Genomic DNA, 18,705 nt, shown 5'->3' with positions numbered 1-18,705 from the left:
TTTCATAACACAGTTTTGATAAATGTATCTTCAGTAAAAGGTTTGCCATGTTTAGCTATTAACATTAACATCGTAGCTTGCTTTGGTGGTATTTTCTTTTGACTCAGGCCCAAAGAAATCGCTGTTGTGATGCCAGTGCAGCTTGGAGCTGCTTCAGTTTTTCAGCACGGTCACTTCCTGTTAGCTTGTTGTATGTGTTAGCATGTTTAGTCTGGTAGTGTCTCTTTACGTCAAAATCCTTAAACAAGGCAACCATCTCATTACAAATTAGACAAGCATAATTGCCTTGATTTTCAGAAAAGAAGTATTGTAATTCCCATCTCTCTTGAAAGCAGCGGCCCTCACTGTAAACTTTCCTCGTTTTCTTTGCAGTGGCCATGGCAGAAATGAGTGGAGAGCGGTTCGCTGCACGGAGGCAGAGACTGATAGTATTAAAGTGGTGCTGCCACCATTTGGTGAAAGGAGGAATTACAGTTTCAAGTTTTATGATTTATTTATTCTGTTTGACAGTGCAGGCGGGCCATAAATAATACATTATAAGACCGAAGCTGCGGGCCGTATGAAATCTGGCCGCGGGCCGTGATTGGCCCCCGGGCCGGACTTTGGACATGCCTGACTAAGGGGAGGTGCAACAGATGAGGAAGTTCTTTGCCCTGCTCTCTGCTCTCTTGCCTTATAAATGCCCGTCTAAATGTCTCTGTCCCTCATTTTTAATCCTCCACCTGTAAGAGATGGACGCTTTCTTGTTTTTCACTGGTCTTTGCCTTTTTACATTGGGATCTGCATTAACAGATACAGGTTAGTCTCTATTGTCATTTGCTTCAGATATATTGTTATTGCTAAGAATGTATGAAATTATTTATTGAATGAATCTAAAAATACTGAATGAAATTCTGGTTAAATGAAATAATATTTCTGAAGTTATCATGCTTGTTCAGGTGTTCAGTTGTCTATTTGAAAATCAGTCGGTTTTCTGTAAAGTTAACGCAGCGCTGAGAATAGTTACAGCAGAAAAGTTACAAGTTTTTATGAGGTTTATTAGAAGAGAATGAATGAATGATTGTGGTAAAACGTGAAGCCAGATGGGTAATAGGGTCGAGTTCTGCTAAAAAGAAAAGGAAACAAAAAAGAATATGTAAGAAAACATTGTAAGTGACAATTTAGTCTCGAAAGGTTTAAGAGTTACAGTGAAAGTGATTATGTTGATTATATTTTTCTACTTTGTTTAGAATATGACATGTGGAGCCTTGAGCACCATTACATGTGAAAGGTTATTTGATTTGTTTTTACTTTTGAAAGTGTGTGTGCATGGATGTGTATGATTTGCTATTTGATTTGTAAGTAAATCATATATCTTAGTTTATTAGTAAATAAAGTAAGCTGACCGAATCTAAAACTGATTGATAGCAATAAGTTGTCTGGAGATTTTCACAGTTTAGTGGCTCTGCAGATTGATCAGGATGTTGGTTTTTGTTTGTATTTATTGGTTTCTTTAGTCTCTGTGTTGTGTGTCAGAAACTCTGATTGGTTTCAACTCATGAATCCATCCTGTATTTAACCTCATCTGTGTCTCCTGCTCCCTGCTATAGAGCCTCGTCTTTGTCGTGTCACTGTTAGCATACTTAGCATAGCTTCTCATCCTCTTCTGTGATTTGTCTACCTTTTGGGACTTCCTTAAACTCATTTCTGCTCTTTACCCTGAGTCTGATTGCATTCATCTTCATCATTTACCAAACACTTCATGAAGCTGCATGAGATTTATAAAGAAAATATATTTATTGGACCATTTTGTGTTAATAGTATAACCCCCAATTCTAATAAAGTTTGGATATTGCATAAGTCATAAATAAAATAAAAATCTGATGATTCTCTAATCTTTTTAAACTTATAATCAAAGGAAAACACAATAAAGAGAAGACATTTGATGTTTAGACAGATAAACTTTGTTGTGTTTTTGCAAATAATCTCATTTTGAATTTGATTCCTGGAACACGATCCAAAAAAATTTAAGACAGGCCAAGAAAAGACTGGAAAGTTTAGGAATGATGAGAAAACATTTGTTAATGTCGCGACTGGGTATAAAGAGACATTCCCCCAAATAGTCAATTATTAACATCCTTAGGTGGGGCGAGGTTCATAACTTTGTGAAGAGCTGCATGAGCAAATCTTCCCACTGTTTAGGAACAATGTTTCTCCATGTAAATTAGCAAGAATTTAGGGATTCTATCATCTGCAGTTCATAATATTATCAAAAAGATTCAGAGAATCTGGAGAAATCTCTGCAAGTAAACAGCAAAGCTGCAAAGCAACACTGAATACTCTTGACCTTCAACCCCTTAGGCAGCACTGCATTAAAAACAGACATCACTCTGTAACAAATATTACCATATAGTTGCTTTACTTCATCTCTACAGAAGAAAGGCTCATTTGCATTTTAGTATCTGCTAATTACAGGATCATCTCCACAGACTACCTCACTCTGCAGCGCCTCATTGGCTGACGGGCTCAGGTAACTGTCTGTTGGTCTGAAGTCAGTCTGTCTCTCTGACTGAGACAACAAACTTCTGACTTGATTTGTTCTCCAGAGGAGGAAAAGGACTGTCTTATTTTAGTGACATCTCTGCTTAGTCCAGACAGACAATGCTAAGCTGCATTTTCTCGTTACAACAACACGGCTTCATCATAAAAGAATCCAGGTACCAAACTGGCCTGTCTGCAGTCCAGACCTGCACATGTTTGGCACATTATGAAGAGCAAAATGCAATAATGGAAACCTCAGACAGTTATCAACTGAAGTTGAGCATCAAGCAAGAATGGAAAATATCTCCACCTGAAGACTGTCAGTCTCAAACCTCAGTTTGAGGAAACTAATGACAGTTTCCTCAACTCTGTTGACAGGAAGTAGAAACTCAAGCAGAAACAGTTTAACTCTACATGTCAGCCTTGTGTTTGTGTTCATTCATTATGATGATTAAAATATATTAAATCATAAAAGGATTAAATCAGCAGAAAAGTTTGAATAACTGAATAAAATACATTCATCAACAAATAACAAAAATCCTTGTTAGATAATTTGAAGCAGATTATTTCTGATTCTAACAACAGTTCTTGTTTTAAGGTCCAGATCTGTTGTTCCAGTCCAGGTCAGAGTCCAGTGTCTCTCCTTGGTCTCTGCTGCTGCTGTGGAAGTGGACCGCTTCACTTTGACCTCTGACCTTTCTGCTCTGTTTTCTCTGTCCTGTAGTTTCTAAAATGATCTCAGCTGTTCCTGGACAGAGCGTCTCTCTGCCATGCCGACTCCCCAACAACAAACCTGCTGTGGCTGTGAAGTGGACCCGACCGGACCTGGAACCAGAATATGTCCTCCTGTTCAGAGATGAGCAGCCTGACCCCGAGAACCAGCATCCATCTTTTAGGAAGCGGGTGGAGCTGCAGGACAGACGGATGAAGGACGGAGACGTGTCTTTGCTTCTGAGCAACGTGACGACCAGCGACTCGGGAAAATACGAGTGTCGAGTTTTCCAGAGAGAAGCAACCGGCAGGAAGAGACGCACTTTGACCTCTGACCCCATCGGGATCGTCTTCCTGGATGTAGCTCCTCCTCCAGGTGAGTTTTCATGGTTTCTATATTCCAGTGAAAGAAGGAAGCTGCATAAAGTGTTTTAATGTTCAGATCAGTGAATCTTCTTAAAGGTGAAAATGTCTTTAGAGTCTCTGTGGGGGCTGTGGCTAATCTAAGGGGGAATATCCCTTTAAGGCCAGATGTGGTTCTGGTTCTGCAGTGAACCTGTCAGACCAGATGTTTGTTTTCTAAAGCTGCTGCAGAAAGCAGCTGGTCTGAGAGCAGCAGATGAAGAGAAATGGATTCTGACCTTCAGCTCTGATTCTGTTTTACAGAAAACGAGGAGGAAAGAAAAGAAGATGGAAGCAGAAACAAACATGTTGGACTGATTATTGGAGCCGTTCTGATGGTTTCACTAATTATTGGTTTGATTATTCGTCATTATGTTATTAAAACAAAAGAAGAGGAAACAGAAGATGAACAGATCACCGAACTCAGTGAGTGTTAAGGACGGTTCTAGTTCAGATCCCCAACCTTGATCCTCAGAGCTCAACATCCTCCATGACTTGAATGTGACTTTGCTCTAACAACTTGATTGCAATGATTGCATCAGCTCCTCTGCAGGCCATCAGGTTCTGCTGAGGAGTTTTAATCATTGAATCATTTATGTGGCTACAGGGAAAGTCCTAAAGCCTGCAGGACTTTGGGCTCTGAGGACCAGGGTTGGGATCACTGCTCCAGTTGACCCAAGATTGGTTTCTTCAGCTGTTACAGTCGATATCTTGATGCAGTGAAAGTGAAATTTTGAACAAATCAATTTAAAGAAGCAGGAACACATTTATTAAACATGTATGCACAAACATAAAACATGTATATATGATCTAAGAATAATATATTCCATTTTATTTTATTTATTTCCTCAATAACTATTTAAAACTAGTTATATATTTATATAACTTTCATTATACTGTTATATAAATATATTTATGCTTGTATATTGTTTCCGTTCTTTAGCCGTTGTGTTTCAGAAAGTCACTTCACATGTTGATGTTCACATGTGTTTCGATGATGTTCTTATTTTTATTCATATTTACCTTTAAATCACGCCCTCCTTCTCTTTCTGCAAATTATTCTTGAATATTTTTGTGTTGTAGATTATGTGTGTACATTATCCAATGGAAATTTTAATGTACATGATTTTGTATAAAGTGTGTTTTTAATCTTACTGTATTAAATATCCTTATTGTTTTTTTCTAAAGTGTGATTATCAACTGCAGAGAATTTTTTATATCTTTTTCTCAGACCTAAACAAAGTAGAATAGTTAAAGTAAAGACATTGAGGAATATAGAATATGCAGGAATTTCAGATCTAAAATATAAAGTTATTCTTCCAAGAACTGCAGTAAATATGATCAGATTTAATCTGATTAAATGAGATTCAGAGAAATTTTATTTCATTCACTCTTTTATGTTTATTTTTAGTTATGAGTTCTACATTAAATTCTACATTATTCCTTCCAGACAGTATAAACTTTGTTTTATTCAGGTATATTTAGAAATTATTTCTGTTAAAACTCAGGTCTAGTTTGTGTCTTCAGTCCTAATTGGATTGTTGAATTACTGATCACAAAAACATTTAAACTTCAATCATTTAATTTATGTATGTTGATATTTTGTTGCTGAGCTAATAAAATATTCAACTTTTCTTGTTTCTTTGTTTTCAGTGTTTTTCAAACTTTTCTCAGTTAAATTTTTATTTTTATAGTTAAATAAATAAACAGGAAGTAGAAACATAGAATCTGATGAAAGATGTTCAATTAATGCATCAAAATAAATTAAATCAACAAATGTTACTAAATTATTTTATGTTGTTTCCTGATTCTGTTTCATGTAAACTGAAGTGAAGCATCAGGATGAAGCTGCTGATCAACTGATCAGATCAATATTTAATAATCACGTCTTAAAGCTGTTAGAAATAAACACATTTCATTAAAGAAACATTTCTAAATCTGTGTTTTCACATCAGAACTGAATAAAGACAGAAAGGAGGAGAAATACTAACTTTCACTGCTGAGCAGCTTTTAGTCAGAGCTTAGAGCGCCACCATGTGGACAAAACCACACATTGCAGCTGATCTCTGCTGAGGTAACATCATTTACTTCCTGGTTGGATCTTTATAGATTTGACTGATTTTAGTGATTATTATTATTATTATTATTATTATTAATAGATTAAAACTCTGTTACTCAGAACATCTGGGCCCAGATGTTCTGGTTCCTGATCAAAGCTCCAGTTTAACCAGCTGCTCTGAACCAGTTGATCTGGAGCTAAATGTTGATCATCTGACGGTTTAATGAGACGCTGCAGATAAAATAAATATGATAAAATAATGAAATTTATTCTATTAAACATGGAATTAGAGTCCTGACAGCATCTTTCTATAAAACTGATTTATTCACATTTTAACAGCAGAAACAGAAAACAAAGCAGATAAACTGATCACAGTAACAAAACCTCTCAGCTGTTCAGCTTTAATAACTGGATGGTTCTGATCCACAGAACCTTTTGGAGCTGAAAGCTGAGAAAACGACTCACTGGCAGCTTTTCATTGAGATTCATGTTGATTCATTTGAAATGACTGAATTTTAATACTTTCTGAATCAAAGCTCTGAGAAAAATGACTTCAATAAATTTGCTTCAACAAAACTTTTTAAAGTTGATTCAAAACAACAGATGGAAAGACTCTGTTCATTTTTTACTACGATTCATTCATTCACTAAATTAAAATATTTTACATATAAAAACATTTATAAAAATCAGTTGTTTATAAAAATAACATTTATTATAAACGTTTCACCAGCTGGTTTTTACTTAAATTATAAACTTGTGTAAAAACGTCCATTAATCTGGACTGAACTGGACAAAGTCATCAGAACTGAACCAAACGACTCCTGGAACAAAATCCTCTGGACCGATGAGACCAAAGTCCAGAAGTTTGATCTCAATAAACAGAGAAAACATGGAGGCGCCATCGTAATAGAAAATGTTATAAGGTTCTCCTCACCTCTCTTCTGCTTTAGGTTGTCTGCATGATCTTATCATGATTTTGGTCAAGCTGCTCTCAGATGGGCCTCTGCTGTACCAAAGAACAGCAGGAGCTCCTTGATCCTGGAGACGATCTAAAAGTTTCTTCCCAACGTAGAATTTATCCTTTAGCATCAGAGAATCATCTCCTTTCCTTAACAACAGACAAATGGCCAGACTATCTGTGTTGGTCTCCACAGAATCTCTGGTACATCACAATCAGGGATTCACACCTATAGTCCAATCAAGTCTCTCTTCTCTGACCAGAACCTATAAAAGGAAACCAGATCCACTGTTGGTCAGAGCAGACTTGACAGATTCCTACGACTCTGTATTTCTGTTCTCACCTTGCAAGGTTTTAATAAATTCCTTATTTCTTCTCATCCAGACTCTTGCTAAAGTAATTTCTTCCATGACAGCCATGTTGGAGCAGCTCAGCTACGTCAGCTCTGATTGGTTCTTGTTCTGGTTTCCCTCTGGGTTTGTCGTTGCAGGGATCTTTCTTCTTACATTTTTTACTTTTGGACTTTTGTAGTGTTGCGTAACCATAACAATGTTTTGTTTTTAGAACGGGGAAATTGTAAACGACCTTTACTTGTATAGTTCTGCTCAAAGATAATCCAACAGAAACAGAAATTTAAATTAAATATTTGTTGCTTTTTATCAGCAGCTTCCTGAGATGTTTTGGGTTTTCTGGATTCTTAGTTCTGGTTCTGATCAGATCAGCCTGGATTCTGGTTTAATTTAGTTCAGTCATTTGTTTAGTAGCTCATTAGCAGTTAGATTAATGTTCCTAGTTTTCTAGTTAGTGTTCTCTCTCTCCTTCCCTCTACTCTCTCTCTACAGAGGAGAAGCAAAAGCTGATGAGGTGGATTAGCAGAGCCTGATGATGTCATCCAGTGTTTCAGTGAACTATTTTCTCTTCTCTCTGATATTTGACCTGTTTGCTTGTCATGCAGCCATGATTTGGTCAAACAGCAACAGTCTTCAGTCAGAGGCTTCTTCATATTCAGTCCAACACAGACTGCTACTGGAGCTCCTTCCTGCCCACAGGATCATCATCCATATCAACCCTTTGAACGGAGAGTCAGGAAAAGTTTGACCATCAGAGCTGCTGCTGCTGCTGCTGTCAGTAACAGAGAAACATGGAGGCCGATCCTTCCTCGACCTTCTGGTTCTGGATCCAAGGTCGTTCTCTGGGTTGGAGAGACATCAGCAGCTGCTGCTGTTGTCAGTCCGAGAGAATCATGGGGGCCGTTCAATCCTTGACCTTCTGGATCTGGATCCAAGGTCGTTCTCTGGACTGCACAAACATCAGCAGCTGCTGGAAAGATAGAAGAGAGTTTTGAATATTACAGAAACCTTTAGAAGAATAAAGTTTAATGGGAAACAATTAAACATGAAACCATATAAACAACACAGAAACATTTGGTTCTGTTTTAACCTTTATAAACCGGGTCGGTTCTGATCACAAAGAAACATGAAAACGTTTCATTTTTCTCCGACTCTCTGGATGAAACCAGTTAGGACTTTTACCTCAGTCTGAGTTTCCTCAAACTAAATCAGAGGAAAAAATAATCTAAATAAATAAAAACCAAGAGAAACAGGAAGAAATAATTTCACAGGAAAACACAAAAGTTTTTTTTATATATCAGAAAAACTTTGCTGCATTTTTTCAGTTTCATTTCACTTTTTCAGCATTTAGACTTTATAAAGTTCAGATGTTGCAACATGAACTCACCAGTAACGTTGAGTCGACATGCAGCATTGTTGGATCCATCTTCAGTTTTCACTTCACACCGATACAGACCAGAGTCTTCAGTCCTCAGTCTGGACACATTTAGTCTGATTCGTCCTTCTCTGAGGACGTCTTTGTCACTCTGGACTCGTCCTGAAAAATGTTCATGCTGAGAATCTGGAAACTCAACACCTTCATGGAACTGAAAGCTGAATAATCTTCTGTGAGGAGTTAACAAGCTGCAATCGATGAGCAGTTTGCTCCAGGTTCCCTGAGTGTTGGTGGTGAAGGTCCACTCCAGAGTGATGCTGTGGTTCTCCTCTGCCTGATAGCTGCTCTGTGTCACATTCACTACAAATGTTGCTGCTGAGGAGACAGAGAGGGAAAGAGAGGAGCAGACACACTGAGAACTGGAACATGGGAGTCTTTCAGCTCCATCTAGAGAGCTTTCTGTCACAAAGACAAGATGGAGACTGACCACAGAGACATGAGCTGAGGATGAGGAGCAGCAGGATCCTGGAGATCATCTTCATCCTGAGAGAGGAAGAGGAGGAGAGGCAGCAGAACATCAGGAACATCATCACTAACAATACAAGGAACATCTGGATTCCTGCTGCAGATTTAACTTTATTTAGAAACAGATCAATACTGCCACCTTGTGGTAATAAAACTATACAGCCGTCAGACAACAGAACATGTTTTTATTCTCTGCTCCTTCTGAAACTTTTATTATGAAATATTTTATTTAGATTGTTTATATCTAAATAAAATATTTAGATTATATTCTCTGAGCCTTCTTGTAATTTTGATGATTATTATTTACAGACAATTAGAAAACTGCATAAGACCAATAAAAACATAAATATCCTAAACAGAGATATCAGGTTTCTGAAAAGACTTTTAATTTCTATCCAGTCAGTTTCACTTTGGACTTTAATCAACTTGGTTTCTGGTTCTCTTCATTCTTCCTCCAAACTCTGGAACCTTCATTTCTGAATGAAATACAAACTTTACTTTCATCTGAAAACAGGACTTTGACCCACTGAGCAACGGTCCAGTTCTTCTCTTCAGGTAAGATGTTTGTATCTAGGATTGTCTCTGGTGAATCCTGTGTGAAGGAGTGAACTGAGTCTGCTCTGAATCCAGCATCAGTTCACTCCTTCATCCTTGTGAAACGCATCGAAATGTGAGAGAGGTTTTTAGACAATCCTCTCCAGGCTGCAGTTTTCCCTGCTGAACATTTTCCACATGTCGTGGTGTGGAGAACAGGATGGAGACACATCCTGTCTGAGTTTGAAACCTGAGACATGTTGGACAAAAGTGTCAAACCAGAGACACTAAACTTTCAGCTGCAAGAAATAATAACAAGTTACAGAAGATTAAAAGTTATTATTACAGATATATGAACTGGAAAACATGGTTTCAGGACTGAACTGTCGTGTTTTACATTTATTCACAAGAAACGTGTATTTAACTAAAAGGTTTTATCCAACTAACTCGAAATTATAGACAAACAGATCCACATAGAATAAACTTACTCTGTTAGTTTTCTTCTTTATCAGCCTCCATATTTTGTTCCTTTGTCAACTTTTGTGTTCAGGTCTCTGCATAACGTTGCTACTGATCTCTAAAGCTACAGTTTAGATCTAAAGCTAAACTTTAGCCGGACTGAATCAGGGAGTTTCCCTTTTTGCTCCGTTAGACTCTGAGGAATAAGTTGCAGTAGGAGGAGCAAAGCAAAGCGAGCGGAAGCGGTGGAGCTGAATGATGTCAGTCGTGAAAGCTGCCAACAAACTTTGATTTGATTCCTCAACCATCTGTTACTGGAAGCGGAGCTTCCCTCCGGCGGCGTGGGAGGAGTTAAACACGTGACTCCGCCCACAACTCAAATCACACCAGCAGTTTTACTAAATATAAACTGGAAGGTCAAGTTCCTGAAATAATTCATTTTAAACAGTAATAATTCACTGAATGGTGATGAATGTATGTTGAGACATTAAATGAAGGTTTTCTCATCAGCAACTGTGTTTATATATTATTTTTATTCCACTGTAGAAATAAACAAGAGCACAAAAAGTTATAATTTTGTTAAAAAGTTCAACATTTAATTCAGAAAGTAAAACTAGCATATATTATATAGACTCACATATTCTGAACCTTTTTTTTCTTGTAACTTTGATTATGGCTTATAGATAATAAACTCAACCTCCAGTGTCTCTGAAAAATTACAAATATTCTAGAATATACTGTAAAATATTGATTCAAAGTTTTCTGGACTCATTGATCTGTTCTGATGTTTGGTCTTAAAGCTGTTTAATTGATGCTCTTTGTTACTGAGCATAAAGTTTTTTATCTGCTCCAGTTGGTCTGTTCATAATGTTCTCATGTTATTAATAAATCCATATTTATGCAGACTTTCTGTCAGGATGGTTGTTCACTGTTGAGATGTTTGTTTCCAGAACTGAGATCAGCTCTATTTGAGCTTTTTACTAAGCGTTGCTTCTCCCTCTAGTGCTGAAAAGTCGCCACTACAACAATCTAATAAATTGTCTCCAAATAATCGAAGCAAATAGAAAAAAAAAACTCTTGAAACGATTGAAAATGTGAAATCTGAATTCTCTGTTTCATTGTGGCTTCAAAGAACAAAACAAATCAATCAATCAATCAATCAATCAATCATCTAAACCCACTCAGAGGATGAATCAGACTCCATGTGTTCAGACTGAAGACGGTTTCGTCTCTGGAAGATGCCGACTCAGCGTCTGATGATTTCAGCCGAAGGTAAAATATTGACAGGATTTTCTGTGAAATGATTCCTGCTGCAGTTTGAACCATAAGAACTGATGTTGCTATTTAACTGCAACATGAACAGCAGCTGGACTGAGAAAATGATTCAGGTGGGATTTTAATCCTCATGTTTCTGCCAACATTAAGAACCAAAACATGAAGAGGAGAAATTAAAAGTTCAGATCAGGATGAGCAAAAACAGCCTGGAAAACATTTGAGTTTCTAAAAACAGTGTTTGAATAATAATGAGTAAATATGCACTGAGATATTTGCTAATGTTTTTGTGATTCTGGACATTTTAAAGAAGAAGCAGACTGAAATTACTGCCAGCTGCAGCTGGACGGGTCAGCAGCAACAGAACCAGGATTTATGGAAACACTAAATATTTCCCTCATTGGAGCTGTAAGTCATCCTCTATTGATCCTCATCATTTTCTTTAGGATTTTACAGCAGAAAAAAGCAAAACGCTGCAGGAATAGAAACTTTAAATATAAATGATTAAAAATGACAAATATTTTACTGAACCTACCAGAGATGCTGAGTCGACACCTTGCAGAGTGGAAGCCATCTTGGATCTGATGGAGGACTGGTTCTCTGTGGTCATTTCTTTATTCAATCATTTAACAAGAACATTATCGTACAGAAACGTGAAGAAACATTCAAACATCTGGGAAACTTCCTGACTCACCTCGTTTAGTTTAGAAAAGTTATCAGGAAACTTCACATGAAGTCAAATAATGTTACAGTAAATTCATAAATATTCATGAATAAACATTGTAGGAAGAGCAGATGATAATGACAATGAGCATCAAAACATTAAAACATAACAGTACAGGACTTTGAATCTTTTTAAAAGATTTGGAAACAAGAATTTAATTATCTTTAAATACAGTAATGAATAAAAATCATTTTTTCCTTCATTAAATGTTGTTATTGTAAAGTTGAGCCCAAATTTATTCTTCAGGTTTAAAGTTCATCATTTCATTGACTATTAACTCTAACTTAATTAAAAATAATTATCTTGGAAACATTTATACATATATAATATTATTTCTAAAGTTACGTCAAAGTGAACTAGAAAACTACAGCAACAGGGAAAAATAAAACCAGTGGGGAAGTTTTAGCTTTAAACAACAACAACATGTTTACAGACTTAGTAATAAATGAGCAGAAAAGATTCAACAGCAGCTGTAAAGCACAGTGGTGGAGGAGTAATGATGTGGGATTGTTTTGCTGTCAGGACTGGAGATCATGATCTCTCCTGTTTACCAAAGTAGAATCCAAAATGAGTTCAGGATCCATCAGCTGCTTCCTGAAGCTTCAGAGTTAAACAACTGAATTAAAGTTCATCATCAGCCGATTCACTAAAGAGTTCTGGATCCATGTTTGATCAGTAAAACTATGATTGCTGCTGCTGTCAGTCCCAGTAAAACATAAAGGCCGACCCGTCCTCGACTGTCTGACGCTGAATCTTCTTTATGATGATGGAAAATTCCAGAAGAAGCTGGAAAGAACCAAAAGATAAAAACTGAATTTGTGCCTCATTAGAGACGTTTGGTCAGAGAAACTGATGTTTGCTTTATATTGACTTTGGCTTTAAATTTTAGGGAAACCAACAGACAGACAAGATGCCGTGAAAACGCAATAAACATAAAAACATGTTAACAGAAATTAAAAAAGAAAATACTTTGGAACAAAACGACACAAGAGCAAGAAATTCTTAGCTGAATAACAGAAAAACTTGAAAGTTTTTTTGAAGCTTAAACTCACCAGTAACGCTGAGTCGACATCTTCCAGAGTTGAATCCATAATCTGTCATCACGTCACACAGATACAGACCAGAGTCTTCAGTCCTCAGTCTGGACACATGGAGTCTGATTCGTCCTTCTCTGAGGACGTCTTTGTCAATCTGGACTCGTCCTGAAAACTGTTCATCCTGAGAATCTGGAATCTCAACACCTTCATGGACCTGATAGAGAACTAAAACTCCATGATCAGTGTTTGCTTCACAGTAGATGAACAGATTCTTCCAGGTTCCCTGAGTCTTGGTGGGGAAGGTCCACTCCAGAGTGATGCTGTGGTTCTCCTCTGCCTGATAGCTGCTCTGTGTCACATTCACTACAAATGTTGCTGCTGAGGAGACAGAGAGGGAAAGAGAGGAGCAGACACACTGAGAACTGGAACATGGGAGTCTTTCAGCTCCATCTAGAGAGCTTTCTGTCACAAAGACAAGATGGAGACTGACCACAGAGACATGAGCTGAGGATGAGGAGCAGCAGGATCCTGGAGATCATCTTCATCCTGAGAGAGGAAGAGGAGGAGAGGCAGCAGAACATCAGGAACATCATCACTAACAATACAAGGAACAACTGGACTCATAACAGTGAATTATGGATTTCCTTCTTGCAATCTAAAATATTCCCACATGTTAAATCAATAAACTTTCACTGAGTTTCACATGATAAATAATCTGCATCAAACTGTTCTGGTATCTCGTCTGTTTAATCTCTAATTTACTGAATTAGTTCAGTCAGGATATCAGATGTTTGTCACCAACATTTCCTGCTGATGGGAAAAAGAAAAACAAAGTGAAGCAGAGAAATGGCTCCACCTGCTGGAGAACTAGAAGAACTACAGCTCCTCACCAGTATTTACATTTAACCTGCATTTCTGACAATTTATGACGAGCAGCTTAAATTCATTATTCAAACTTTACTGAGATAAAGTGTTGATCATATTTGTGTGGACTCTTAGTGTTTATACTTTTAAAACTAAAGGAGACAGAAAATCAGCTGATTTACCTTTAAGTTGTGACTGAAATTTGAATCCTGTGGAGGAAAAACAGGTTTAAGGCTTTTATTCTGACAGAATGACACGACTTTCACATTAAACGGTTGATGGACTAAGATTAGTTTTCAACTCACATTTGATCAAATAAAACATATTTATCTGATCTGTTGAGATTTTAAGTCCAAACATCTTCAAAATTCTGAGATCTCTGGATTAAATCAATGAGATTAGACTAAATATTAATTTATTTTTCATTAATTGGTCCAGCACTTGAACATTTTACAATTCAAGAATTGGACAGGAATGAAAATAATTTGTTGCAGATTAAAATCACTTTGATTCCACTGATTTATTGATCTGTTCTCAGATACATTAACATTTATTACTTATGTTATTGTCTTAGTTAACAGGAAAATTTACAAAAATATCAATATGACTATTGATAACTAGTAACTATTGACTGAACTGAAGTCTAAACAAATGTAAACCAAAGTAATATATACTTACTTATCTGGTTGGATTGTTTTCATTGTTTCTCAGAGTTTGTAGAGCCGTTTTGTTATAGTGTGATTCATGTTGCAATGTGAAGGAAAGACCAGTAAAACACTCTGCTGCTCTACCGTTTCAGTTTCTGAATGTTTCTGCTCTCAGATTCATGAACAGCAAACTTGTGACATAAACTCACCACCAGCTTGTTCCTGTTTTCTAACATGTTTGTTTAACATTTTAAACTGAAACCTGAGTTTTATCTAATTTTTAGAAATTCTCTGATCATTGAAAACTGAATCTGGATTCTGATTAGAATCAGTTTGATTCACTTCAGTTCAATAAAATCTATTCCAGAGGTTTATAGATCTAGAATCAGTAGATCAGCTGCTATAAACCAGATGTTTGCTCTAGTTGTTGTTTCATTTAACAGACTTCTTTCTCACAGAGTTCAGTTGATCTGTTGATTCTCAGAGGAATCAGTTTTTCTGATTCATTGAACTGAATGAGTTCATTCAGATCCTCCATGTTTCCATGTTTGCTGACCAAATATATTTATTGCATCTGTTTGTAACAGAAAAATACAGTTTTCTCTCATTTCTCCAATTAAAACAAATAATTCACTTTCATGTTGATTAACATAAAAAATAGATTGTTCACACAGTTAGTGAATCTATAGATCTATAGATCTATTATCAGTGACAACCAGAGTTAAATCATCCATATATGTGATGAAATTCTTTCTCTGACTTTATAACCAGGAAAAGTTAATACTTTGGTATTTCTATTTTATGCTGAAAGTAATACGACCAAATAAATAAATAAATAAGAAACAATATTATCTAACTTTTGGTTTTATATTAAAGGCTTGTTAATCTCCAACCTACAGATGAAACATTTATCATGAGGTTTGGGAGATGATACACTTCACCTCATGTTTTCACCACAGGGACATTAGGTTCCCAGTGTCATCAAGTGACATAAACAAAGTTTATGTAGCACAAAGAGAACTCAGCTCTGACTCGGCTGAGTCAGAAACCTCAACAAAGGAGAAGAGAAACTGTCTCTATTCATCATTTCTCTTTTACAGTTTATGTGGCTGAAGAACCTTAATTCTACACTAAATCAGATGATCTCATTTCCTTCATCACTGCAGGCCAAGTTTACTCAGCAACATCTCAAGTTCAGTTCAGTTTTGTCACTATATTTCCCAGCATGCCTCTGGTTCATTTTCAGAGAGACGATATGGGCACCCTTCTGTCAAAATTTAATCGGAGTTTGATGGATGAGTGATTTATGACCCTAATCATTAATTGCTATTAATATCCACCCCTCCCCCACCTTTCCCACCCATCCCCCACACACACCTGTTACGACAACTGTTATTCCCACTATGTGTTTTAAAAATAGTACAAGTATGAAAAAACATTATGAGTTTTAAGAATAATACAATGAAAGTATGAAAAACAATAAGTGTTAGATAATTGAGAATAATATAATAATATAGTATATTTAAATAGAATGTTGTAGTTACCTCCGGTTTTTCTCACTAAGCCATTTGGTGTTTGTGCGTGTGTGTCCGGCTCTCTCATGCTGACTATGAGTTTGTGACTGAATACGGGACAAGCCTCACCTGTCATCTGTGTGCGGGCTAAAAAAAAAACCCTAGGTAGGCGATTCTCTTGACCTGAGGGTCAACACAGATGGCCTGCAAGGAAACTCTATGTCTCCGGAAAACAGATTTTCAAACCGTCATCGATTATCAGCTCGGGATCTGCGCGGGAAAAGGGTTCCTGCCATCTGTCCGACTCTCTCATGCTGACTATGAGTTTGTGACAGAATACCGGACAGGCCTCACCTGTCATCTGTGTGTGTGTGTGTGTGTGTGTGTGTGTGTGTGCGTGTGTGTGTGTGTGTGTGTGTGTGTGTGTGTGTGTGTGTGTGCACCCGTAAGACTGAACACATACCTCTACAGAAAGCCTAGAGTTTTAACTGTTTTACTGCTTTATTTTATGGTAGCATGATTAGTCAGAGCTGACTATGAGTTTGTGATTTCCTTCATCACTTAAATTTTAAACTCTTATAGATTTTGTTTTCTGTAACACTTGCTAGTGTGAAACATGTCAGTAAATGTTCCTCATTTGTACACGTACTTCTTAAGAATATGTGACAGACAGTATACAGACCTACGTGAGGCTGCTCAAATTTAACTTTTATCTTTCCGCAGTTAGAGAATTTGTCCAGACTTTTCCAGAATTTGGCCCGGCATCATTGTAAATGATTTTGTTCTGTTTTTTTTTCTTGCTGTTGAATCAACACTGATCTTCCCACTGCTTCATGTTTTCTCCAAAATAGTAAATCTTGGTTTAAATACATTTAAACTCAGATTTTTTTTCTGTAACACTTGCTAGTGTAATACATGTCAGGAAATGTTCCTCATCTGTACACGTACTTCTGAACAATATCTGACAGGGACTAAACAGGCCAGGTGAGGTTGCTCATATGTATCTTTCAGCTTTCCCTCCACACATTATCTTACACACTTTAGTGTGTTCACTAACAAAATATAATACACCTCTAATTTTTTAAATTTTTCATTATTAAAACTTTTAAATGATCAATGTGAACCATCAGTCTGCATTAAAATAGTTAATATAATTCATATTATTTATTTAGATTTGATGTTTTAATGTGTGCCCTTGGATTTATATTGATTTATTCAATATAATGTATTGATTTATTTATCAAACTGAATAGCCATTCAGTTTTTATATAGTATCTTTTTCTTTTGGTGTTTGTTGCACAAATTCAAATATATGCTGGCTATCAACCAACAATTAAATCAGTGAATTTGTATTTTTTCTTAAATACTCCCTCTCACCGAGACTTACTTACATCTTCTGACAACTAGCCCCACTTATAATAACATTGACTAAGTTTGCTATTGGTACACTTTACCTAAAAATTAAAATTAAACATACTCACTACACAACCATGCTCCAAGAGTTGCTCACAAAATGGTAAATTGTTTTGTTACCTTAAAAATGATCTGCAGCTTTTGTTCCTTGGTCCTAATGATGCTGTTCACTAATGTTCACTAAGAGACAGTAAACCTCTTGTAATTGATAAGCTTATAAATGATCGATGTGAAGCATCAGTATGTGCTAAAGAAGATCATATCAGTCAGATTAAGTAAAATATCATTAAACTCAAAGCAATCAAAATTATATTTCTCTGAAAGGTCTTTTTTTTCGGGGAGTTTAGACTGTATGAAAGGAATCAGTGAAATATACTATGAAATATTTAATCTGCTGCATCCCGATAATAAAACTTCAATTGTGAATTGAATGATTACGTTGCATCTAGACACAAAAGAATCAACCGTTAATTAGTAATCATACTGACTAACAAGATCTGATCAAACAAGAAACCTGACTAGCTCAAGGGATTTCTCACATTGGAGAATAAACCGTCTGACTTTCTTTAGCCACTAAATTTAACCTTACCAAAGTTTTGCCTTGGAGCAAACAGGTACTGAGTTTGAAGCGGATCAGACGCCTTCAGCCATTTGCTAAAGCTAGACTCCGGCCTTCCTCACTGTAAAATAAAACATTAGACTTAAAAACAGTTCAAGCGAACATCACTTAATTATCATCGACTTGTTGTTTGTACTCATCTTAAACAAGTAGCAGGAACATTTGGATATATAAAAAAAAGCTTTATAAGTTAATCTATTTAAATTGAGTCCATGCAACAAGTAAAATAAAATTAAAAAAGTGAACTATTTGAAAGTAGTGAGGATTTAGGGTGGTAAAAGTTGAACATTTTAACATGCCCAGACACTACGCCATTTCTGCTCAAGCAAACCAAAAGGTTTTGAACAGAACAACCCTGTCAAATAATGAGACCGTGAATCTTTAATCTATGTAGCAAATATATTGCTGCTGCTGCTGTAAGCAGAAAATAAAATAAGTTTTATGGAGAATAATATTTCGGATGAGTTTAAGAATATTGTTTGCCAAAATCACACGGTGTAACTACACTTGTCTTTTATATGTAGCAGTAATTGAATCTTTTCAGGCAATTGGTTTGCATAAATTAAAGTAAATACGACCTATTTTCCTGCTCCACATACTTAGTTAGCAATTTGCCAGTTAGCTTCCCAGTCTGAACTTCTGGGCAATGTCTTGATTCAGTCAAATTTTCTATCTTGTATCTCCTGAACTCTGATATTTTGCTTGCTGGTCTTCATCATGCT

General features: G+C 36.4%; 3 protein-coding genes and 1 long non-coding RNA gene across 13 annotated transcripts in view; 2 read left to right on the top strand and 2 right to left on the bottom strand.

The window, feature by feature from the left end:
* The window catches only part of LOC111611189, a 99,369-nt gene that overhangs the window by 71,640 nt on the left and 9,024 nt on the right, over positions 1-18,705 (top strand). The gene's annotated exons all lie outside the window — the stretch shown is intronic.
* Positions 542-4,336, top strand: LOC111611215 (programmed cell death 1 ligand 1-like). The gene is made up of 3 exons (XM_023347090.1): positions 542-798; positions 3,245-3,607; positions 3,898-4,336. The coding sequence occupies exons 1-3, from the start codon at positions 732-734 to the stop codon at positions 4,068-4,070; spliced, it is 603 nt and encodes a 200-aa protein (XP_023202858.1). The 5' UTR covers positions 542-731; the 3' UTR covers positions 4,071-4,336.
* Positions 5,897-10,078, bottom strand: LOC111611205. Of its 8 annotated transcripts, none has more exons than XR_002753932.1 (4): positions 8,863-9,136; positions 8,388-8,750; positions 6,994-7,970; positions 5,897-6,916 (listed from the first exon to the last, which is right to left on the bottom strand). XR_002753932.1 is itself a non-coding variant. In XM_023347059.1 (4 exons), the coding sequence occupies exons 2-4, from the start codon at positions 8,915-8,917 to the stop codon at positions 7,714-7,716; spliced, it is 672 nt and encodes a 223-aa protein (XP_023202827.1). In that variant the 5' UTR covers position 8,918; positions 9,923-10,078; the 3' UTR covers positions 5,897-7,713. The 8 variants fall into 8 exon arrangements, 7 of the variants coding, with proteins under 7 accessions (XP_023202827.1, XP_023202823.1, XP_023202828.1 ...); XM_023347059.1 differs by adding an exon at positions 9,923-10,078 and having other exon boundaries at positions 5,897-7,970; positions 8,388-8,747; positions 8,863-8,918; XM_023347058.1 differs by adding an exon at positions 9,923-10,078 and having other exon boundaries at positions 5,898-7,970; positions 8,863-8,918.
* Positions 13,215-14,560, bottom strand: LOC111611221. Its single transcript, XR_002753940.1, has 4 exons — positions 14,469-14,560; positions 13,973-13,999; positions 13,417-13,472; positions 13,215-13,304 (listed from the first exon to the last, which is right to left on the bottom strand). It is a non-coding gene; the product is annotated as an uncharacterized LOC111611221 (long non-coding RNA).

This window comes from Xiphophorus maculatus, chromosome 14, assembly GCF_002775205.1.
Source record: "Xiphophorus maculatus strain JP 163 A chromosome 14, X_maculatus-5.0-male, whole genome shotgun sequence".
Lineage (NCBI taxonomy): Eukaryota > Metazoa > Chordata > Actinopteri > Cyprinodontiformes > Poeciliidae > Xiphophorus > Xiphophorus maculatus.
This window is presented reverse-complemented; position numbering and strand designations above follow the sequence as displayed.